General features: G+C 50.7%; 1 protein-coding gene and 2 long non-coding RNA genes across 5 annotated transcripts in view; 1 reads left to right on the top strand and 2 right to left on the bottom strand.

Moving 5' to 3' along the window:
- Nucleotides 1–7,248: 7,248 nt before the first annotated feature.
- LOC128120825 (uncharacterized) lies at nt 7,249–11,117 on the bottom strand. The gene is made up of 2 exons (XR_008221955.1): nt 10,920–11,117; nt 7,249–9,920 (listed from the first exon to the last, which is right to left on the bottom strand). It is a non-coding gene; the product is annotated as an uncharacterized LOC128120825 (long non-coding RNA).
- Nucleotides 11,025–23,677, top strand: LOC128120827 (uncharacterized). Its single transcript, XR_008221959.1, has 3 exons — nt 11,025–11,138; nt 17,099–17,212; nt 18,685–23,677. It is a non-coding gene; the product is annotated as an uncharacterized LOC128120827 (long non-coding RNA).
- Nucleotides 14,363–23,745, bottom strand: part of Wscd2 (WSC domain containing 2) — a 93,690-nt gene continuing 84,307 nt past the window's right edge. For all 3 annotated transcript variants that reach the window (XM_052755030.1, XM_052755028.1, XM_052755031.1), the window contains one exon: nt 14,363–16,282. In XM_052755030.1, coding sequence (XP_052610990.1) covers nt 15,930–16,282 — 353 coding nt within the window. In that variant the 3' untranslated portion in view covers nt 14,363–15,929. The remainder of the gene's footprint in view (nt 16,283–23,745) is intronic.

Genomic DNA, 23,745 nt, shown 5'->3' with positions numbered 1-23,745 from the left:
TCAGCCTTTCCGTGCACCCCGCCCCCACAGCCTCCAGCCCCCAGCACCAACTTCCTGATGAGCACATTGCATGCTGTGTCCCCTCAGAGTCTTGGAAAGATGTGAGCTGGCAATTTCCCTCAAACAACTCCTTCCCCAGTCGCTCTGTCCTGTGCCGCTTGATAAACGGCTCAACCCACTGGCTTTGGGCTCAGACTAAAGGTCTGTGTCCTGGCCCCACGTCCTTCCGGCCCTCAAAAGTCTTGCTCCAGCCTCTCTCTGGACTCCCTTTGTGGTGGAAGGAAGTGGCTGTGGCTTCCACCCTGAAGGGTTAGTGGGGGAAACACCTGCTGGCAAATTGCCCTCCACTTGATGGGTTCACATGGTGGCCAGGGCCTTCGCACAGTGGAGGAAGGGTGGGTACCAAATGCTGCCTGGAGACCCAGGGAACTGAGGAGGCTGACCCCGGCAGGTGTGGCCTGCACTCTCATACATGGGGATGGGGTGTGTCACCTAGCCCAGCCTCCAGCCTGAGGGACCAGGGATGGATGTTTGGAGTTGATCCCAAAGATGGGAGGAGAAAGATCATGGGCCCAAATCACCGTGGCCAAACTCCTTAAAGCAAACTTTTTAAAATCGTGTACACGGGCTGCCTCCCCCTAAGACGGGGTTCGAGAGGTCAGCACTGGATTTGAGGAAGACAAGGCTTTATAGCTCAGGGCTAGAGGGTTTCCAAATGGCTGGGAAATAGGCGGGGTTACAGGAGCAGGACATCACAGGTGGTCATGACAAGGATGTCATGGGGGGGTCATATAACCTTTTGAAACGAGGGCAGGGTTGCAAGATTAGTATAAACAACTTTTTGAAACAGAGACGTGACGGCCACTGCTAGAACAGGCAGGGCAGAACCATTCGTAGTTAGGGTTACAGCAGGGCCCAGCCCGGTCCTTGGGAAACAGGAATGAACCTCGTTTGTCTACAAGGTGGCTTTTAAACCTGAGGTGGAAGCAGAGCAGGCTGGTTCTTCAATGGGCCCTGGAGTCTGAATAGGGGTGGGCCACAGCAGCTCCTCCTGAAGTGTACCAAAGAGGTTCTCCCTCTTCCCTTCCTCTTCCCTCCCTGCCTCCTTCCTCTTTTTTTCCTTCCTTCCTTTCTTCCCAGCACAGAGATCAAACTCTTGGGGCTCTGTGTAGTTAAGCTACACCAACACTCCACCACTGAGCCACGCCCCCAGCACTCCACCACTGAGCCACGCCCCCCAGCACTCCACCACTGAGCCACGCCCCCCAGCACTCCACCACTGAGCCACGCCCCCCAGCACTCCACCACTGAGCCACGCCCCCGGCTCTTGGTTTTTCAACATGGAGAGGATAATGGCGATTGTTTTAGCGCCCAGGAAGGCCTTGAATTCACTATGTAACAAAGGCTCCTTCCTCCCCTTCCCAGGCAGGTGCTGGGATTACAGGGTGTGCCCCCGCAGCTGGCAGTGGTCCCTCTTATCCCTGAACCTCTCTACAGAGAGTGGCAAACCCTACGGGTACATTGCGCTTTCCCCTCCCGTATGCATATACAGCTGTGACAACATTTGTAGATTAGCACAGTAAGAGGTCAACAGCAGAACAAACCGGACAGTCACGACAACCTCTCCATCTCTCTGTCTCTCAAGTCAAGACAAACACTCTTGTTTTCAGAGTGACTGGCTGTGGGCAAGTGAGCGTTCCGGTGAGGTGTGGCGGGGACACTGACCCCTGACTCTGGTCAGGGTCTGGAGCAGGGCCTGAGACTGAGTCCTCTCTTCACCTCCCAGGTGACAGACCACACCTGAGGAGGCAGAATCCAGAGAACCGGTGGGGCTGAGGTTTTGCTACACCATCTATTTACTTGATTACGGGGCGGGCATGTGCCACGGCACACCTGTGTGAGAGGACAATTTGTGGGAGTCAGTTCTCACCTCCTGCCACGTGGCTCCTGAGAACTGTCACAGGTTGTCAGCCCTGGTGGCAGGCACCTTTACCTACTAAGCCGTGTTGCTGACCTGGGGCTGACTTGAGGCCAGGCATCTGCTCTGCGCTCTGTTCCCGAAGACCCTGGCAGGATCTGGAGCAGGTGGTTGTCACCGAGGCCAGGGTGATGGAAACAGCATGAAGGAGGGAGGCTTTGCTCTGGCTCAGGGTTTCTGAGGGTCCGGCTTTTGTTGTTTAACCACCTGTGACAGGGAGATGGGAGGGAGCACGTGGTGGAGGAGGGTGCCCATCTCATGGTGAGCAGAAAACAGAGAGGGAGGGAAGAAGGGAGGAGAGAGAGAGAGAGAGGAGGGGGAGGAGCGGGGACAAGATGCCCCAAAGTCCTCTGGGACCTTCGGCAGGTCCAGAGGGTTTCCAGAGTCTTCAAGGAGTCATCCCCAGGAAGGGACTGAGCATCCAACATGGAGATCTCTGGGTCATTTCACACTGAACCACAACACAGGGCACCTTCGGGATGGAGTTAGAGGTGGTGATTTTGGCCTCCTGTAAAATGTCTGCTTTGCATATCTATCATCCACCCGTCCGTTCGTCCGTCTGTCTATCTATAATTATCTGTCTGTCTGTCTGGGTTCCATGTGTGTGCATTGTTGCAGAGGCAAGAAGAGGGCAGGCATCCAATCCCCTGAAATTGGAGGTAGAGATAGTTATGAGACACCGTGTGGGTGCTGGGAACCAAACCCAGGCCCTCGGCAAGAGCAGACAGTACTCTTAACCATGTGCTACATCCCCCATGCTCTGGTTCATTTTTAATGGTGGACATAGGGGATCCATTGCCTCCCTACCTGTTGTAGGCTGGAAGCCAGAGAAATGCATTTTAGCTTACTGTGATGGCCCACAGAGGCTTCCTAGTGAGACCTTAATCAGGGTCAGAGAACCTGAGCTTGCTTTACCCAGCAGGGCTGCATAAGGAGATGATTTGGCCAGGGGTGTGTTTACCAGGTGTTTGGAAGGGGCCACACTTGGCTGTATGATGTGCTTTGAGCTTGCAAGGGGGAGGGTCTTTTGCCTCTCCCCTTGGCATATTATAAAAAGCCCTTTTGAATAAAGTTCTGGGCAACTGGGAATTGACCCAGGGCCCTCCCGAAGCTATCCTGTGTCTCTGCCTTTCTCCTCATTGTCTAGGTCTATCTTTCTACCTAATATTTCCTAATTCCTCTCTCCTCCACCCAAGGTGGGACAGGTTGGAGCTGGTCTCCCAACAGACTCCCACGGGGGAGTTTAGGTGTAATCTTACACCAGCACCAGCGTGAGGAAGTGAACAGTGGGTGCTCTGGGGAGGAGGCCTCTGTGTACCTGGGTTCACAAGAACAGAGATGTCTGAAAGAGACAAAACCAGAACACAAGCTAACACAGCAAAGTCAACACCCTGAACTTCACCGAAATGAGTGGCTCTGGTTCCTCCAAAGAGTGGAAAGGGGGGGGGGTGCTTGAGGCCAAGATGCGTTGTCCTCAGCAGGGCACTTGCCCTGAGGACAGACAAAGAACACTCCAGCTCACCCCGGAAACAAGGACCAGAGCTGTCAGAGCACCAACTGCTCCTGTACCTGCAGAGGATCCGAGTTCAGTGCCCAGCACTCATGTCTGGGGTTTCATAACTGCCTGCCACTCAAGCTCTAGGGACCTGACTCCCTCTTCTGTCTTCCAGGGACACCTGCATTTATGTGCACACATACATATAGCACACACACACACACACACACACACACACACACACACACACACACACATCTAAAAGGGAGAGACTGACAGGGTTGATGGGAATGCAAAGGATGCGACCTCTTGGGAGAAGTTTGGCAGCAAATTTCATGGGTAACTAATGCTGGACTGTGACCCAGCAGTTCTCCTGGACACTTAACTAAGAGAGTGAGACCGTCTGTCCATACAAAGAGTACAGGTGCATGCTTATGCAGTTTTTATTGATAGAAACAAACAAAACCCAAGAAACCCCAAACTGGAAAGAACTCAAACCACAAGTGGTGTGTGTCCCAACTGTGGTACGTCCCACGTGTGTGGGAACAAGTATTTTTGGTGTCGCATAAGAAAATCCTGGGAACAAAGTGAAAGTAAATTAACAAGGCGATTTTTTTTTTTTTTTTTTTTTTTTTGTAAAGACAGGGTAAGTCATGACCCACCGGAGGTTCATTTCATTTATATTGTTTTGTGTTTTTGACAGGGTCCCACTATGTGGCTCTGTCTGGCCTGGAGCTCACAGAGATCTGCCTGCCTCTGCTTCCTGAGTGCTGAGATTAGATGTGGGTGCTGTCACACGCTGCTGCTGGGGTTTCTTCGAATGCAGAAGGTGACAGTGTCTTTTCCCCATTGGCTGGATCCCACCTCACACTGGCTAGCTTGTTTTTTTAAAGCTCTGTGCTTTGCCTGCCTGTATGCATGTGCACCAGGTGCACACAATGATGAGGTCAGAAGAGGGCGTCAGATCCCCTGAAACCGAAAGTATGGATGGTTGGGAGGCACCACATGGGTGCTGGGATCTGAACCTGGGTTCTCTGCAAGAACAGCAAGCTCCCTTAACCCCTGAGTCATCACTCCAGCCCCGTTGTTGGCTAGTTTTAAAGGATAGGCACACAGGAAGTGAAGAAAAGGGGGAGTGGCCAGCTGCTGCGGCCACGGACTTCTGGGGATGCAGGGAGGAGGTACTTTGCTTGAAGAAAAGTTTTGCCCAGAAGGAGATAAAAAAAAAAAAGATATGCATCGAAGTTTCACGAAGTCGGGAGACACGTGAAATATTAGCCCTGGAATGCGAGCTACCTCCAATAGAAATAAAACATTTTTTACACATGGGAACACTACTTTTCAGCGGTATAAAGGAATGGAATACTAATGCACACAAAGAAGCCAGGCTCCTTGAACAGTTCTGTTGATGAGAAAGTCTAGAAAAGACAAAACCATGTAAGCAGATTTCTCTGCCACGCCCTCCTGCGGTGATGCCACCATGGCTAGAAGTCCAAAACCCATGGGGCTGCCTAATCCCGGGCTGGAACTTCTAGAACCTGGAGCCAAAGAAATCATCTAACTTTATAAATTAACCAGATCAGGTGTTTATTGTAGCAACAGGAAGCTGACAAGACAAGTGAGTGTAAAATACCTTTCAAAACAGCTGGCAGAAAACGTAACCCAGGGTAGAGGTGGCAGGTCCCATAGCGGCTGCAGCCACCAATACTTCAGAGGGTTAGGTCCCCTTACATGCCTCTCACTTTCTAGACATGGGGTCACATTCCTAAAGCTGAGTGAGCCACAGGGAGCTGACAACTGGGCCCTGAAGGTCACACCAGCAAAGCCACGTTCCCCCAGGACCCCACTTCACCCCCTTTCAAGCCCCAAGACCATCAGGCTTGTCCTCCTAGGACTTGAGAATCAGGTCAATGGCTGAGAGAAAGTTGTAACACCTGAGGGCCTGGCTTCTATTTGGGAATTAGCTAATAATTACAGAATCCATGCATTTAATTAGGCAGGAAACAGGCCCTGATAACAATAATTAGCATTTAAATGTCGCTTTTTAACATCAACTTGCATTAAAGGCGTGTTTATTAATTAGACACTTTCCACAGTCCAGGAGGCAAGGGATGGGCTGGTTGTTGCTTCAGGGCAGCCTGGGAAGGCCAGGGAGTGGGCGAGGCTTCTCCAGCCTCGGGTCATTCAGCTCAAAGACTTGCAGAAAAGGGCAGAGGCTGGGCGGGGTGGGGGAAGGGGGGACAGACAGCGCTGATGCTTTAGGGGAAGTAGGTGTGACTAGCCCTTCCCTTCTCCGACCCTTTAGTTCTTCAGGGGTTGGTTTGTTTCTTTGACTCCATGCCTACACACAACCCCTTCTTCGTCTATGAATACTCCCAGTCCTTAGGGCTCACCTAGCTCAACACCCTGGATTTACAGAGAGGGGTGCCAAGCTTGGGAGACAGCAGGGCTGTGTGATTATTTCTGAACCACAGCGCCCTGACTAGAGAGAGTGGGCGAAATGTTGAGGATGAAGGAAGAGCATCTGGAAAGACACAGGTTCAGCTATAAAAGGGATGCCTGGATCTGAGCAGCTGGCGCCTGGTGGTTTGAACGGGAAATGGCCCCCGTAATCTCAGGTATTTGAAGCCTAGGTTTCCAGTCACTGGGGGCAAGTGTGGTTTTTTTTTTCTTTTTTCTTTTTTAACTTGACACAAAACTACACGAATCTGGCAAGGAATTGAGAAAATACCTACATCAGTTCTGCCTGTAGGCAAGCCTGTAGGGTCATTTCTTAATTAGTGACTGATGGGGGAGGGCCCAGCCCATTGTGGGTGGGGCCATCCCTGGGCTGGTGGTCTTGGGTTCTATAAGAAAGCAGGCTGAGCAAGCCATGGGGAACAAGCCAGCAAGCAGCACCCCTCCATGGCCTCTGCATCGTCTCCTGACTCCAGGTTCCTGCCCTGGTTGAGTTCCTCTCCTGACTTCCATCAGTGAGGGACTATGGTGTGGAAATGTAAGCCAAACAAACCCTTCCCTCCCCAACTTGCTTTGCTCATGGTGTTTTGTCACAGCAATTGAAACCCTGACTAGGACACATTCTTCACCTACTCAGACCTGCTCATTCATCTTTGAGATGAATCTTGATTTAAGAACTCTGAGTAGGGAGCCGGGCGGTGGTGGCGCACGCCTTTAATCTCAGCACTCTGGAGGCAGAGCCAGGCAGATCTCCGTGAGTATCTGAGTAGGGAGCTGGAATCTGATGAGGGTCTAATGACCCCTCAACCCTTGCTTCCATGAGGGAACACCAATAGGCTGAATTGCTAGTGGGTAGTCACAGCTGCTCTGGTTAAGATGGTGATGCCCAGCGAACAGTGTCCGCCACACTGACTGTGGGCAGGGACTTCAGTGGGATCCATGACAAAGAATATGATACTTGCAAAGATGTTTTGAAGGAGTCACTCAACAGCTGTAACCTTCAGAAGCCAGCAACAGGAACTCTGAGCAAATGTGACGTCCAGGCTTGCACGCTGCCGTGTGCAAAATACCTGGCTTTATAGGCTGTGCAAAGGAACAGGAGAGGACAGCACATTCAGAGGGGAAGAAGTCACCTCTGAAGACTCCATCCAGTGATTTTCCCATCCAGTCATTCATCCATCCAGTGATTTTCCCATCCATTCATCCATCCACGACTCATTCACACTCTCGTCCATCCATCCTATGCATGGCTTCATTTGCTGGTTGACCCACTTTTTGGCAGTTTACTGGTTCATTTGTGCATTCATCACCACCGCCCTGCCCACGCCTCACCAGGGAGCTTTATTGGCCCAGTGCACCCTACAAATGCTTCCAGCCCCGCATTAGTTACTTTTCTGTCGCTGTGATAAAACACCGTGACCGAGGGAATTTACAGATGAGCTTATTTGGGCTTATGATTCCAGAGGGATAAGAGTCCATCGTTGCAGGGAAGCGTGGCAGCAGGTGGGAGACATGGTGGCCAGAGCGGGAAGCTGAGAACTCACATCCTCAACCATAAAGCACAAAGCAGAGAAAGGAAATGAAGTGGCATAAGGTTTTTCAATCTCCAAGTCCACCGTCCAGCTGGGTTTCCATTGCTGTGATAAACACCATGACCAAAAGCAACTAGGGAAAGAAAGGGTTAATTCAGCATACACTTCCATACCACAGTCTATCATCAAAGGAAGTCAGGACAGGAACTCAAGCAGGGCAGGGACCTGGAGGCAGGAGCTGATGCAGAGGCCATGGAGGGGTGCTGCTTACTGGCTGCTCCCCATGGCTTGCCCAGCCTGTGTTCTTATAGAACCCAGGACCACCAGCCCAGGGATGGCTCCACCCACAATGGGCTGGGTCCTCCCCAATCAATCACTAATTAATAAAATGTCCTACAGCTGGATCTCATGGAGGCATCTTCTCAATTGAGGTTCCCTCCTTTCAGATGACTCTAGCTTGTGTCAAGTTGACAAAACAAGTCGGGACAGATAGGAAATAAAGCTACAAATTATAAATTTGGAAGGTGGAGTTTTATACAAACTCACTAGATGCCAGGCATACCTCCCCTCCCTCTGCTTGCTTAGACATCTCCTGGGTGCACCCCTGAGTGGGAAGCTCTGTAACAGCCAATACTGAAAACAGGTTCCCACTGTTTTAACACAGAGAGTCTAATTGCCTACCTGAGGCGCCAAGGGATGGATTTATTCATTTTTGGTTTGTTGAGACAGGGTCTCATGTAGCTCAGGCTAGCCTTGAAATCACAACAGCTCAGAATGACGTTGAAGTCCTGATTCTCCTGCCTCCCCCTCCTGAAGGCTGGGATTACAGATGTGCACCACCACACCTGGTTTATGAGGTGCTGGGGATGGAACCGGGCACTCTGCCAACTGAGTTACATCCCCAGCCCCTTAGTGGATTGGAAAACTACACATAATTTTTTTTTTTTTTCTGGGAAGACAATTCATGGCTTTGGCTCAACACCTCCCTTTCCAGTCTCTTCCACATATGCTAGTTGGGCGTTTGTGGTTTTACACTTCCTTTTTTTACACCCCACCCCAAATTAGTCCTGTGCCCTCATTTATCATCAGGAAAAGGTCTCGGACCACGCCTTCCTCTCTAGCTCATTCTTCTCTATGGATTGTGGGGAAGGGGGTGGATAGTTCCAGCAGGAGAAAGAGTTGGCAGAAAACCTATAAAGCCACAGAATCCAAGGTCCTTCCTTGCCTGGCAGTTGTCATGGGAACCTGTTAGCCATCCATGCAGCTGAGAACTGGGAGGCATCTATCTGCATGGCCACCCCTGAGCCCACTGCTCTCAGAGTGGCTTGTGTCCATACCATTTCACCCGTACGTTCCATGAACTGTGGGGTGAGACGTGACCTTCCTTGTCTCTACCCACTGACATGCCAGCAACACCCTCAGCTGTGGAAAAAAAACCCCAAACACCTCCAGACATTGCTAAACGCCCCTGTGTGGGAAGTTGGGGTTTCATTGTGTGAATCTGGGAACCACAGCTTTGAGTGGCTTCTTGTTTCCCAATCTGAGTCCTCGAGGTCTAGGCAACCACGGAAAGACCAGCCCTGTGCCCCGTGTCTCCTCCTCGCCTCTGTGGTAGACCACCCTCAGCATCCCTCCCCAGCATCCTGTCGGGTCCACAGCTTCCTTCTTCATCCTGACCTCATATCTGCCCCGCACCTACCATGTGGCAGCCCATGATCACATAAGTAGGTTCTCAAACCAGATGCCTCAGTGTTCTGTTGCTGTGAGGAGACACGGTGGACCAGGGCAACTCTGATGAAAAGAAAGCTTTTAGCCGGGAGCTTGCTTACAGTTTGGTTAGTCTGTTATCGTGACGGCAGGATGGCAGCAGGCAGAGAGCTACATCCACAAGCAGAAAGAGACACTGGGCCTGGCTTGGGATTTTAAAACCTCAAAGCCCACCCCCTTACTCCAACAAGGCCACACCTCCTCATCCTGCTGATCTTTTCAAATTCGCCACTCCCCCCACGACCAAGCATTCAAATCTATGAGCCCATGGGGGCCATTCTCGTTCTAACCACCACACCAGACTTCCTGGGTTCAAAGTCCTCTTGCACCTTCTTCAAGCTGTGCCACCTTGGCCACACTACCTTCCCTCTCTGAGCACTGGTACACTGACATGAAATGGGGAGGGTAAGCGTTCCTTCCTCACAGGGGTCTCGGGGGGGACTTTGGGGCGATAGGCTTGTGAAACCCTTAGCTTCTGTCAGCTCATCGTTGGTGCTTAGCAACCAGAAGCTACTGTCACCATGGGAACCATTATCTCCCACTCTCCCCTTTCTCTGGTCAGTGTCCAGAAGATGGATCTTCCCATCTCGGGCCTCAAGCGCTTGAGCTCTAGCGGGTGCGGGATGTGACACCGTGCGCACATGGATTCTGCATCAGGCCGGTGCTTGTCACTGTCTGTGTCAGGAGACATCTGTAAACGAAGGAGGAAGACTGGGTTTTCAGACTCACGTAGTTCACGGCCTGGGGAGGCATGCGACATGTGCATGGACATGCACACACAAACATGCAGACAGCCATGTGCACTCATGTGAGCACACATGAGCATACCCACCTCCATGCGCACACACACACACACACACACATGCACACGCACAAACACATATATACACACATACACACAGTCAATGCAAAAACACAGCTCTCACTTCCAAAGAAGAGAGGGTTTATTCTGGAGCCAAATAGGAGTGACCGTGGCCCGGGAACACAGGTTTAGGTCTCCCCAGATGCCATGTCCCAACATGGAAGCTGTTTCATGAGGTTTTTCATAGCAATAGAAAAGGCCAGTCACAGATGGAGACGCTTTTCAAATACACTGGAGGAGGAGCCCTGGCTGGAGGCCTCGGGTGTGTTCTGATGACACACTTAGCTCCTGGGTTGGTGGATGCTGGGGGGTCTGCTGAGTTAAAACATTCCAGAAGGCTTCACCTTCACCTATGACCTGTGAGTCATAGGACATTAGGTCTAACAGAGGCAGCTAAGGAACGCCTAACTCAGGGCCCTGAAGATAGCCCAGAGTAAACTGTAATTGGGCTCTGGACCTGCAACATTCCCACCTCTCCACGTAGCTGCTGTTCTGATGAGTCAGCCTGCCTCTGCAGACACAGCTTTCCAGGAAGTCTCATGCACACAACACACACAAACACATGCCTGGGGATTCTAACATGACCACATGTACTGCCCCCTCCAAAGGCGTGATCAGGGTGGCTGAGGAGAGGCTGAATGCGGTCTGTGTGGTCAGGGTGCCTGGGAGAAGAAGCCTGAATGGAGTCCTAAGGACATTTGGCCATTGGCCACTTCCTGGGAGGAGTGGAAAGCGGGCAACCCAGAGGCTGCAGATCTGAAGGAAGCTGTAAACCGGCAAAGACGACGAATAGACAGACAGACAGACGCGTGGCTGCATACACCTCACCCTGCGCCTCGGTGCTTTTCGGAAAGAGGTGGGACGTGTTTCCTTGTCTCCACAAACAGCTCTCTGCCCTTCCGTCCTCATGCCTCCCACATCCCTCTGAATCTTGAGCACCAGCCTGGAAGGGGGACCCAACCTGTCTCTCTGGAAGGGAATGCACCTGGACAGAAGTGTTCTTTGGAGACCAACGTTCACAGCTGCACAGGTGCTCACGCATTCAGGGTGCGTCATCAGAGGAATGATTTAAGGCTCCCCCTTCCTCCCTCCCTCCCTCCCTTCCTCCTCTCTCTCCCTCCCCCTTTCCTCCCTCCCCTCTCTCCCTCCCCCTTTCCTCCCCCTTTCTTCCCTCTCTCTCTCCCTCTCTTCCTTCCCCCTGTCTCTGTCTTTGTCTCTCTCTCTGTCTCTGCTCCCCCTCCTCTCTCACAGTACCCCCTTTGCCTCTTCTACCTTCCAAACGGGCTCCCATGGTTTCTGGTTCCAACCCAAGCACTGTCATCAACCTTTGTGTCTCAGTGAATTACCTAACCCCTTTAAGCATCTCGTGCCTTGGTCGCGCCCTGGGTGGTTCTGGCCTCCGTGTTTCTCCCTAGCAGTTCAGAAGGGAGGATGGAATGGGAGATCTCTGCATCCTTCCTTATACTCTCCTACCCCGGCACCCACTGAGGGGAACTCCTGAGGGACTGGAAACCGTAGGAAACGTTCCCCAATCACCTAGTCCCCTCACTGTGTTCTCATTCAGTCACGGGATCCTCCTGGAGTCTGGGGATGGCCGAGCCTGGGAGCTCCAGGCCCATTTGCCTTTTTTTTTGTCTTTTCTACATATCTGACCTGTGGTCTAGCCCTCCAGGTGCTTACCCTAACACCCTCCACTTTGCCTCCTCAGCTCTCACCCACTCTGCGCCTCAGTGTTCCCAAAGCATCCGACACTGAGCTGGTGCCAGAGCATTGTCCCTTCCTGGAGGGACCACAGCAGTGCCACACTGAGGCACTCGGTCTGACATCCATTCTTTCTTTCCCTCTCTCATTTTCCCTTCCCTCTTCCTTTGTCCTGTTACTGTAATAGCAGAGCTAGGGACAGGGCAGTGCAGCCCCTGCCTGTAGATTTTTGTTGCTAAGGAAACGACTTCCTTGGTTACCAGCCCGGGTACATTTGTCTCCTGATGCCTGGATCCCACAGAGCCACCCCCACGCTGCAGGATGAGGCAACAACGGGGTGGGAGAGAGGGAGGGAGGGCAGGAGAGAGGAGTCGAGAGCTCCACGATCCAGGGGTAGAGACCAGGATGAGGGGATGGTGAGAGGGGCAGAGGGACAGCCAGGGACAGCCAGGGACAGCAAGGGGTGGGCAGAGAAGAAAGAAGCACCCTGGGCAGCTGGAGGAGATCGGACCTCAGAGAGGGAAACCATGGCTGTAAGAAAAACAGCGAGGAGGAGGAAGGAGGAGGAGGAAGACAACAAAAGAGAGACCCAGGGGAAGAGGGGCTGGACCTGAGCCGGGAGGATAGTCTTTGGAGGACCTGCCCGCACCCCCTTGCCTCTCCTCTTCCCTCTACATGGGATGCGGCCGCCTCCAGGGCGCCTGGGAAAACCTGGGATTGATTCCAATAATCAGCCTTATTCTACTTGAGTCTGGGAGCCACTGTGGGAAGACAGCAGAACCCAGTGTGGATCCCTCCTGTCCCCCTGCGCTGGGGACCACTGGGACCCACAGCTACTCTTCCTGTTGTTTTCCAAAGTGAGAGCCTGAGCTGTGAGCGGGCTCAGCAGTCTCCGAAGCTCAAGGGGTCACCAGGGGCCTTACTCTCCTCCTCCCCAAACGCTTTCTGATTCCGTGGACATCTGCAGGGATGGGGACTTTTTAAATCCTTTTTTTTTTTAGACTCTAAAACAGGGTGCAGGGTCTGATACACTGGCAACCCATACTTAGGAAGTAAGTATGTGTGAGCAAGTGATCAAAAGAATATTCCTTTAGTTCCACCTAAGTCTGAAAGGTAAAGATTTGACTAAAAATGGCCACAGGAAGGGCAGATATCAGCTGTGACAGGTGCTTCAGCCCAGCTTCACCCCTGGCCATGGCCTGGAGCATCAAGGAGGAGTGGGAGGTGGATGCAGTAGATTCCTTGTGATCCTGAGACAAGAATCCAGGCCAGCTAGATGCCACATGTTTTCCCTCACTGGGAATGGGTGGGTGGAGGTGGCCTCGGGGGACATAGATGGGACTTAGGTTCAAAGCAAGCCAGCACACTGGTTCAGGAGTAGGCCACCAGGACCATTCAAGCCTTGATGTAAGGTCACATCAGGTCACACATGACCAAGGTTCAGATGCCTTCCAAGCCAAGACTGTGGCTTAGTCAGCACCTAGAGTCAGTTAGGACACAGATTAAGGACCATTCAAGAGACACCAATGTCATCTGTTTTGGGGCAGGTCAGGGATTAGCCTGGGAACATGGTTAGAGTGGTCAAATAACTGTGAGCAGGGCTCAGTATGCATAGGACCAGCCTTGGGACTCAGTCAGTGTGGAGATAGGATAAGGATTAGGGTTAGTCTAAGACTGATCATGGATCAGTATATGTCTATGATCATATAAACTGTAACAGGATTTAGCTATAATCCAGGTTCAAGGGTCTAAGATTGGGTGACTCAGGTTTAGGGGTCTAGGATTGGGTGACTCAGGTTCAGGGGTCTAGGATTGAGAGACCCAGGTTAAATGGTCTACGTTTAAGGTGACCCAGGTTTAAGGGTCTCAGTTTGGTTGACCAGATTCAAGGGTCTAGGAGTGGGTCTGTCTGTGACAGGTCAGAGTTGGTTGAAGACTGAGATCTGAGTCACCCCAGGCCCAGATGAACTCCGTCACCCAGCGTGGCTTTCATGAGCCACATTCCCTCCCCCAATGACTCTGCCACTGAAGTCCTGCTTCTTGCTCCTGCGTTGGTGGCCCAGGACTTTGAGGGGGGTGAAGCCTTGTCTGTCTCAGCTGCCCCTCCCCCTCAGTGCCAACAAGGCAACATTAAAAGTTCTTTCTCCCTCCCGCTGGGGAAGTCTCTAGTCACAGCCTTCCCCACAGAAGCTGCAGACTGGTGTGTGTGAGAAGCCAGGGTAGAGGTTTGGAGATCGAACAGGCCAACCACAGGGCCCCTGGGTGTCAGAAAGACACCCTTCCCTGTGTCTCTATGTTGTCACTGGCTCCATACAGGGTCTCTGTCACTCACATACACAGAAGCGACACCTCCCATGGGACACCACACCCTCTTCCACATCTGTGCACAAACCCAGAGAATCCTCAGCCCTCTCCTGGACATTCTCCTCTCTCTCTCTCTCTCTCTCTCTCTCTCTCTCTCTCTCTCTCTCTCTCTCTCTCTCTCTCACACACACACACACACACACACACACACACACACACGAAAATGTCTCCTTTGTGAACTCACCATCTACAACAGGGCCACGTGGTAGAATTAGCAACAAAACTCTTTTTAATGACAGTGTTGACCTGAGGAATCTTCGAACAGAAAGTTCGTGACCAGAGGTGGCCACTAGCAAGGAACTGGCCCGGGTTCTGGACCCAGAGAGAACTGACCTCCAAACAGGAGGGGTGACCCGGCCATCTACTACCCGGTGAAAGAAAACTAGAAATTAGCCTGGGGGGTGGGGGAAGAAACACCATACAAAATACATTCAGAGCCCCCTGGCTGAGCCCTGGGGTGGTCCAAACCCTTCAGACGAGGGCATCGGAGAAGGGAATCAGGGACAGTCTCTGGCCCTTCTTTTTGCATGGCCAGTGTCCAAGGGGCAGAATGTCTTGGTCATATTCCTCTTAAAAAAATATATCTCTTTGCACGAACCTTCTCCGGGGTTCCTTGGCTAGGTGGGAACCAGTGCTCATTTTTTGCTCCCCCCCAAGACTTCCGGGGGTGGGGGAGGTGGAGGCTGCTCCAGACAGAAGAGCAAGGGGCCTGTGACTATGGCTTTTGTGTCGATGCCATGGGGATGGTGAAGGTGTGGGCTGGAGGGGAAGCCGCGGGGATCCGGGGTGGGGAGACGGGATCCTGGATGCATGCTTTGGAAAAACATGATCAGTGACTCAAGTCAGAAATCCTTTGGTTTGGTGTCTCGGCATCAAGAGAGCAGTGGCGCAGTGGGAAGGGACAGCCATTCATTACCCCGTTTCTAAGGAGTCCCCCCCCCGGGGGGGGGCAGGGGGACCGGCCCTGTTGGGCTGTAAGCGAGGGAAGGGAGGCTGATGTCTTGTGGGTAGGGGGACTGTTTTGAGTGTGGCTCCCTCTGAGCTGGAGCACTCTGTTCCCTCCCCTGGTTAAGGGCTCAGGAGGGCAGTGTAAGATAGACATGTTGGACCCCACCCTGGAAAGATGGGTCATTGGGGGCTCTGTACGTGGTACATGACCAACCTTTGGGTTGGTTTTTGGTACCTAAGGGACTTTGGAAGAAGGGTCAAAACCCCCAAAGTCACCCCGACCTCCAAGACACAGCGTGGGCAGAAAGGACAGAGTTCCAGCCCTCGAAGTGGAACAGCACCCAGCTTGGATCTCATGTGTGATTTAGCCTGGGGGACAGCTCCCACGGTGTGCCAGGGCACCAGTTCCCCCTACCTCAGAAGCCAGAGATCTAAGGCCGTGGAGACAGGTCCCAGACATCTGTCTGTCACACACAGATGGCCTGAGAGAGACCATAAAGCCAGTGCTCGCTCAGGGGAAGAGACAGGGGCCCACACAGTCAGCTGCAGGGTTACTGCTTATAACTGTTCATCAGCTGTCACATCCAGAACCTCCCAACCACTGCTGTCTCCATGATAATCATCTCATCCCCCCGCCCACACCAACAGCAGGGGCAGGGACTCCCCAAACCAGGCAGCCAGGGGAAGGTGCCTGGATGTCTCCTCCCCAGGCCTCAGAGGGGGTCTCTCTGAAGGCAGGCAGAAGCCTGGGGTTGTCATCATGCCAGAGGGAAGCCAGCTCTTGGAGCCAAGGGGGGAAGCTGGGACCCTCCCTGGCCACACCCATCATCTTGGGCCGTAGGCGTCGGGCACCCCGGTGAGGTTGCGACTGCGCAGGGCTGTGTCCACCATCCTGATGTAGGCAGCGATGGTCCTGCGCATCTCGGCGGTGTAAGGGTCGTACTCCAGCTTGCGGAGCCCCGAGCGCTTGAAGTTGCCATCCTTCTGGCTCTCCACGCACAGCAGGCGGTCTTCCCTGACGGCCACGCCCAGCAGGCTGACCATGCGGCCCAGCTGCGCAAAGAGGTCCTGCTTCAGATCCTCGAAGTGCACCACCAGGACCGCCTTGCCAAACTTGAGCCAGTCCAGCGTGTGCGTGGCCCACCACGGGGCGTAGTTCCTGACGAACTCGGGCCACTCTGTGGAGAGAGCAGGGCATCAATCAGGACGCCACCAGATGGGCCGATGACACACCTTCCAGACCTCTGAACCCACTTGTGCTCTCTGGGGTAACACCCACTTGACTGGTGCCTGGTCCGTTCCAGGCACAGCCCTATACACACAAACAGACCACCGCATATAAACATATACTACCAAAATGTGGAGGTAAGGAAGTAATAAGAGATGCAGGGTTGTACAGGAAGGACTGGGGAGTAGGCGCTTGCTGGCCCAGGATGCTGGGAGCCCCAGGTTTGATCTCGGGAACCAGAATTCTTGGAAAGAAGCTGTTCATGCAGACGCTGATTGACTAGCACTGCAGTACCATGGAGAGGTTGCGATGTTGCAGGTCCAGGGACTAATTACCTTACCCTGGGCTAGCTCTAGACCTCTGGAACCGCCATTCCTTGCCCGCCTGTGTCAGAACTAACACCCCCACCCCAACTAGTAGATAGAAATCCTTTGGAATCTATTAACTTAGCAGATGGCTCGCTTCCACCAACCCCAAAGCTAAGGATGCCATCAGATAGCTTCTTGGGCCTACAGAAAAGCTTTACCTCATCTCGCTTGTACCCACCTCTCTGATGTACCAATCAATATATTTTACACTTGTCTTGGTGTATGACTTTCTTTGTCCTGTAAAACCACAAATGTTCATGAAACGGTTTCCACATTGGAACATGGAATTTGGGGTAACCTAAATCTATGTTTCTGGGCCATGGTAACTCAAAATGCTCCAGAATAAACTATCTCATATTTCCTTTAAGATGAGAGATGTGTTTTTTTTGTGTCAACAGATATGGTGACATGTGGGATTCCAAAAATGGTCCGCTTTTCACCAGAGGAATCACTTGAATGGAAGCCAGGACCCTGCACGGTCATCTGGTGTTATTTCCTCCTGGGGACTGTTGGTGAATTCTTTCCGGGGCTCCAAACCTCCCTTGGTTTTGTGGACAGTCTGTCTATTCTGGGCTGGCTAGCAGATCCTATTGTGATAGGAATCTCTCTTCGTCTGCTTTCAAAGTATCTGTTTTAAGGTTATCAGTTGTTTGAAAGCATTTTGTTCTAACATTTGGTTTGGTTTGCTTGCTTGCATTCAGAACTCTAAAGGCAATTTAGGTTCTATTTAGCTTGTTTTCAGTATTTTGTTTGCTTCTGGAACTTTTGAAGGCATTTTGGTTTCTTTTTTTTTGTCCGGGTTTTCCTGGTCTTTGAAATGTTTTGATTTATTAGCATTTGACCTTTGTTTCCTGACACTTGACCTTTGTTTCCTGACATTTGACCTTTGTTTCTGCCGCGCTCCTCAGACGCTTAAGTCTGCCTTTTTCTGCTGCGTGTCCTGTGACCGTGTCAACCCTTTAGCTCAGGAGCTTTATGATCATCTGATGATAAAGACACTGAGGACAAGGGGTACTTCTTCGATCCCACCCCACCTCACCCCAGAGTGTGGCGGTGTCACGGGGAAGGCCCCACTCTGTGCAATGGCCCCACTCTGGGGTCAGAAGACACTTCACTGGCTCTTCGGGGAAACCGCTTACGAGGGTTTGTTCACCCTGGGTCTTGAGCTCTCTCGTGTTTGTGTACACATGTAGGATAACCAAAGACCCAGTAGGAGAAGACGGTTTCAGGGTAAAAGCCGAGAAAGTCGATGCCAAAAGCAACATATAAAACTGACCAAACCACATATTCCCCAGCGAGCACAGACGGGGTGACTTTTCAGGAGAATAGAAAAAAGAAAGAGAAAAAAATATATATAAACACGGCCACGAGGTTTCTAAAATGGAGGAACTGCCTGGAGGTAATGGCCATCTGGCATTCTAGCAGCTTCTGGGAGCGATAATTGCTGACTAACTTGCAAGTGTTTGGAAGAAACACACTAAAGATAACCCAAACAGTTACCACCTCCAAAGTAGTGGGTAATAAAAGCAAAGTCCTCGGCAAAAAAAAAAAAAAAAAAAAAATCACAAATAGGCAACCGGCTTTCTCTAAGATGTAAAATGATCTCCAAAAATTGATCTCCAAATTGGTAATTCATAGTAAAGAGCTCTTAAAGCCACACAAGTTAAATTAGATGCTAAAATGGAAAATGAATAAAAAAAAAACTTTTGGGGAGGTTTATGTCAAAGGCAAATGCTCAGATAACTCCCCCTGCCCCTCCCCACCCCATCCCCCTCCTCTCCTCTCTCTCTGGCTGCTTCTTTGTGGCCTCCTCTCTTACCATTTCTTTAAACAGCTTGTTTCCCTGTAACTCTAACATTAAAGTGTCTTAACCAGTTCTAAAATTCCTTTCAGCCTTAAAGCCCCAAATCTCAGCTTGGCCTGAGCTTAGGGGAACTCCTCAGGCTATTAAAGATAACCAAGTGAATCTGTGTCCCCTCTCCAGCATCCTGGGGACTTATGCCGAGACCCATTTTCAAGCATCTTGTGGAGTTTCCCTATCCGCTGTCCTGCCCTGCGGATCCTCCTAAACACGGGATTCTGCATTCCTTTTATCTAACAAGAAACTCTCTAGATGTCTGAGTGCCACTGACACCAGCAATAGGCATTTTCCAGGCCTGTCCAGCTCCGCTCCTGGGTCCTATGTAGTAACCTGTGGCTTTTCTGGGGAACATCATCGTAAAAACTGATCCCCCCAGTAACCAGTCTGGCAGAAATGAAGACAGTCTCCAGAGACACATGTGTGTCTCGGCGGACTGTCAGACTGTTGAAGAAATGGGCCCTCAGGATACAGGGGTCCCCCCAGGAATCTCACGCTGGAAGAGGGAAGGGCACCAGCAGGAGGGACCCTGTCTCCCTGAAAGAGATTTCAAACAGTTGCAGCAACTTGTCTGTCACCTTAGAGGACAAGGCTGAAGCGCAGATGATGATGAGTCCTGAGGACCGATCAGTCCTGCATATCCCCGGTCTCTATACTTTGATCTCACTTCAGGTCCCTAAAGACAAATGAGGGGTTTCCTGTACCTCATCGTCCCCCTTCCCAGCGTGACCATGTTGACTTAACCTCCTTTTTGTGAGTTCTGCTTTTCAATGAGCTCTTTGGATGGTCCTAAATCTTTCTCTGGGACAACAAACATGACTTTTCAGATTGAGAAAAATTTAAATCTGCTTTTAAGTACAAGGTACAATTCTGATGAAGACATCATCTCCTGATCCTTATCCCGTTCTGGTTTACAGCACAGTCCCTATCGCTTGAGGGAATAAATAACTACGATGTGATTGCTTCTGCTTTATAGCATATGTTTTCCCTAGTGACAACGACCGCCCCTGACACACTGAACTCTGTCCCACAGATTAACAGGCCAGCTCACACCTGTCCTTTAGGTCTTGTTTACAGGGGAGTGTTTATATGCATACCAACAGTTGAAAGATGTGTTTGAGCACCAGTGCCCCTTTAAAAACAAATGAATGGACAAGCAGGGGTTCAAGAGCCGGATCTCGGCACGGCCGATGTAAGAGAAAACCCTAAGTGTCTACTTTTTTGAATTGTCCTTTTAAGAACTTACTGTTGGTTTGCATAGACATCTCAGAACTTACAGATCATCTTAACGTGTTACACCATAGTTAAGAATTCAACAGAATTATCCAACTCTGTTTCTAATTAAAAAGAATAATAAAGTCATGAATGTGAAAGCTTAGCTCCATCCCACGCTTTATGCCTCATACTTTTGGTGTCTGGTAAAGACTCATAAAAGGAAATGCTTTTTCCAACAATGACAACGAAAACCACGCACGCATAAAAGCAAAACTCTTCAAGGTATCAGATCTCATGGCCTAACTCTTTAGCAAATACTTAATTTAAATTTGGTTAAGTAAACAAAAACTATTAATGTACTTTACCTGTGTTTATAATGTTTGGATATCTAAGATACCATATTTTCTGTTCTATACTATACCCTCCTGAACTTTCTTTTAAAATTACCTCATTAAAATTGTTTTCTAAGCCAGGTGTGGTGGCGCACACCTTTAATCCCAGCACTCAGGAGGCAGAGGCAGGCAGATCTCTGAATTCAAGGCCAGCCTGGTCTACAGAGTGAGTTCCAGGACAGCCAGGACTATTACACAGAGAAACCCCGTCTCGGAAAACAACAACAAAAAAACCCAAAAAAATTTTTTTTCTAAATTTTGTAATAATAAAAATAAGATGTATTTATACTGAAGTTATAAAACTTAAGGTCAATTCAATACTCTGAGATAAAATTGATGATTAATTCTCTACAATACTTTAAGTATTGATTTGTTCTTAGTAATGTTTACAAAAAAAATCGCTTGAAGCAACAATAAAATCCTTTGCTCATTCTTTGACTTAAATGTGTATTTAAAACCTGAGATTAAATGTGTTTTCCCATTGAACAAAGCCTTTGTTTTTTGAATAGTCATTGCTTTAATCATTTAAAAAAAAATCTGTTTAGAGACATGCCTCTTTAGAATATTCCTACTAAATTCAATAATGATTGTAAAACTTTTACAAGGACAAATATTTAAATCTGTTTATACAATTTGGTCTGTTAGTTAGTGAGTAACACAGAGAGTTATAAAAGGCCTTTAAGTAGGATTAACTAAATTCCAAAGTAGTCACAGAGTCTTCCTCAAAGGGTAAAGACAACCGGATGATTTCATCAACTGAAAGGAAAAAAGACAGCATGGCAAGACTCCATTCTGACAAGAAGAGCCGGCTGTGTCCAGGTGCTTCCACCTCCCTCCTAGACACTGTACTCTGCAAATTATATAAAATTTATATGGAAGAGTTTTTTTTTTTTTTTTTTTGAGACATGGTTTCTCTGTGTAGACCAGGCTGGCCTCGAACTCACAGCAATCCACCTGCCTCTGCCTCCCAAGTGCTGGGGTTAAAGGTGTGTGCCACCATGCCTGGCTTTATAGAATAGATTTATATTACATATAATTTATGTAAATATAGTCGCAACATAGGTCTATCATTTCCATTGATAGGATCATTATAAAGGTGTATGGCCGGGTTGGAACTGTGTTTTCAATGTGGTGATGTAGGCAGGGGTTAGTTCTACTCACTCCTCACAGCCCAGCATCATTGTGGCTATCATTTAGCAGAAGAGGAAACTGAGGCACAGAGTGGGTGAGTGACTGTTCAAAGTCACCCAGGGAGACCTGGCTGCATGGTGCAGGGCTTTTGCTACCAAGGTGTTGTAAGCAATAACAGCATGCTTCTGGGGAATGGTGGGCTGTGTACCGAGTGTGGCCAGAGCACTGGGGACTGTTGGCATACTGGCCTGAGCCTTGATGTTGTTCAATAAGCATAGCTACCTGCTGCTGTTCAAGAAGTCATTTCGCTGGCTCCCGGGGCTCAGGCAGAGGCCTCCTTTGGGCTCTGCAGGTCCAGTTCTCCCTCCTGATCACACAGTGAGTCATGACTGTGTGGTCACCCTGATTACACGTCTGTCTGTACTGCCGGCTGAGCCCAGGGGGCTGGTTTGAACAGGATTGTTAGTCTTGTTCATGTGGTCTCTCTACTCTCTACTGAAATGGTCACAAACGGTCTCTTTGGGGGGGGTGGGGGCTCATCAGCCATCTTGCCATGTGACAGAAAGTCACCCGACTGGGAGGGTGCCTTTGGGGTTGCCTGACTTGAGAACACACTCCTTGGGTTAGTTGTACAGCAAGCAAGTCTCAAGGAGAGCTGCTGAGGCTCAGGCTCAGGTGAAAGGGGAGCGGGGAGAGGCCCAAGGTGGGCACTGGAATGCTGGGAGCAGCATCAGCCCCAACTCAGCTGGAGAACCCCAAAGGCTCAACAGTTGATGATGCAGCACCCCATCCAGAGTGGGCCATGCATGACAGACCAGTGAGTCCTTCAGGCTAGGTTGGGGACCTTAAAATCCTCCTAACTCCTAACCCCTCACTGGATGATGGAGCCTTTCTGTCTCACCTAGCCTTCCTAGACACCCCAAAAGGAAACAACTGTTGGGCACTGGGGCCAGGAAGGAGACTGAGGCTCAGACAGTGAATGGACTTGTTCAAGGTCACACAGCAGGGACGCACCATCCAATCCAGCCTGCCTCACTCTGGCCCAGATCCTCTGGAGACACCAGCAGCCGCATCCCCACTTCCTCCCACAGCCTGGTACCCAGCAGGAGCTGGGGGGAAGCGCCACTGAACTAAATTGAAATCCCAACTGCTAAATTGCGCTGTGATAAAAGGCTGCTTTTCTTGACAGAACCCATGGAAGCCGTCCTGAGATGCCTCTCTCCCAGTCCCCTCCTGGAACCCCACGGCTCCTTGAGAAATATTTATGCTGGCGACAGGTTATTTTTTTTATTCTTAAAATAGATTATTCACAAGGCAGCTGACTAATTGGGCCCGTACTGTTATAATGGGCTGGGGCCAGATGTATCTGGATGATTAGGAAACTTTAAGCACACACAGGGGCTCCTTCCCTTTGTCAGCCTGTCCCCACGTCTGAGTCCCCTCTCAGCATCCTTGGTGACTCAGGACAGCTGCGACGGTCCCAGGAGAAACCCAGGTGAGGCTGGCCCTTGTCATCCGGCGCGCCACAGGCCTAGACTTCAGGTGTGGCCAGGTGTGACCATCCTGAAGACACTCGCCTGGTGTGTCTTCCGATCCCATCACCTGCACCTCCTATTCTGAGGAAGTTGCTTCTTTGTCTGCCTGCTGTGTCCTTTACCTCTGGATGCTGCCTGAGACACAGGGGCTGTCCACAGATGACTTCCCAGCCAGGGGCCGGGCCTGGAGACCCTGTTCTTTTCCACCCGCATTGGATGACCTTGGAGGTGCTGTTTGCTCGCTCCTCGAGTCTCAGTCTACTGACTTGCGAACAGGCATGCCTGCCCTCTTAGGATAATAAGCTTTTCAAAGATCCTGACGAGGTTCCAGGTGCAGAAGAGTAAACGCTGCTTATGACAATCCTTGCTGATGCTGGCCTCCAGCTTTTCCCGAGACACCCCCTGTGCCCCAGCCCGAGTTTCCCTCCCAAAGCTTAGTAGCACCCTGAGCTGTTCTGAGCCCTTCCGTATCAGACGTTTGCCCACACACTCCAACCCTTCACCTCTCAAAGCTCCTGAATGACTTCATTGCAAAGAACAGTAGAAATGGTAGCAAAAGCCCTCTGCTAGCTCAGGGCTCCTGGTAATGGATCAGCACCCACAAATATGGAAATAAAGCACCCCCCCCCCGGGAGCCAAGGCCTCACAGGCGTGCCTGGCTGCGCGCAGCATGGAGGTGTCCACTTCATCTTCTTGTCGGCAGGAGGAACCAGGCCCTGATTAATGGTTTCTCCGTGCCAGTTCCCCATGGAATCATTAAACACAGGATCGGTTTCATTAAACAGATCCAGGACAATTCACCTTGTGTAATCATATCACATAAAATTTTGCCTTGGTTCTGCTCCAGAGGGGTTGTAAAATTAATGTTATGGAACCAAAGTTGGGGGGTGGGGAGGCTTATCTCCATCTAATCA

Source organism: Peromyscus californicus, unplaced genomic scaffold (assembly GCF_007827085.1).
Source record: "Peromyscus californicus insignis strain IS unplaced genomic scaffold, ASM782708v3 Scaffold_2__1_contigs__length_46816999, whole genome shotgun sequence".
NCBI lineage: Eukaryota > Metazoa > Chordata > Mammalia > Rodentia > Cricetidae > Peromyscus > Peromyscus californicus.
This window is presented reverse-complemented; position numbering and strand designations above follow the sequence as displayed.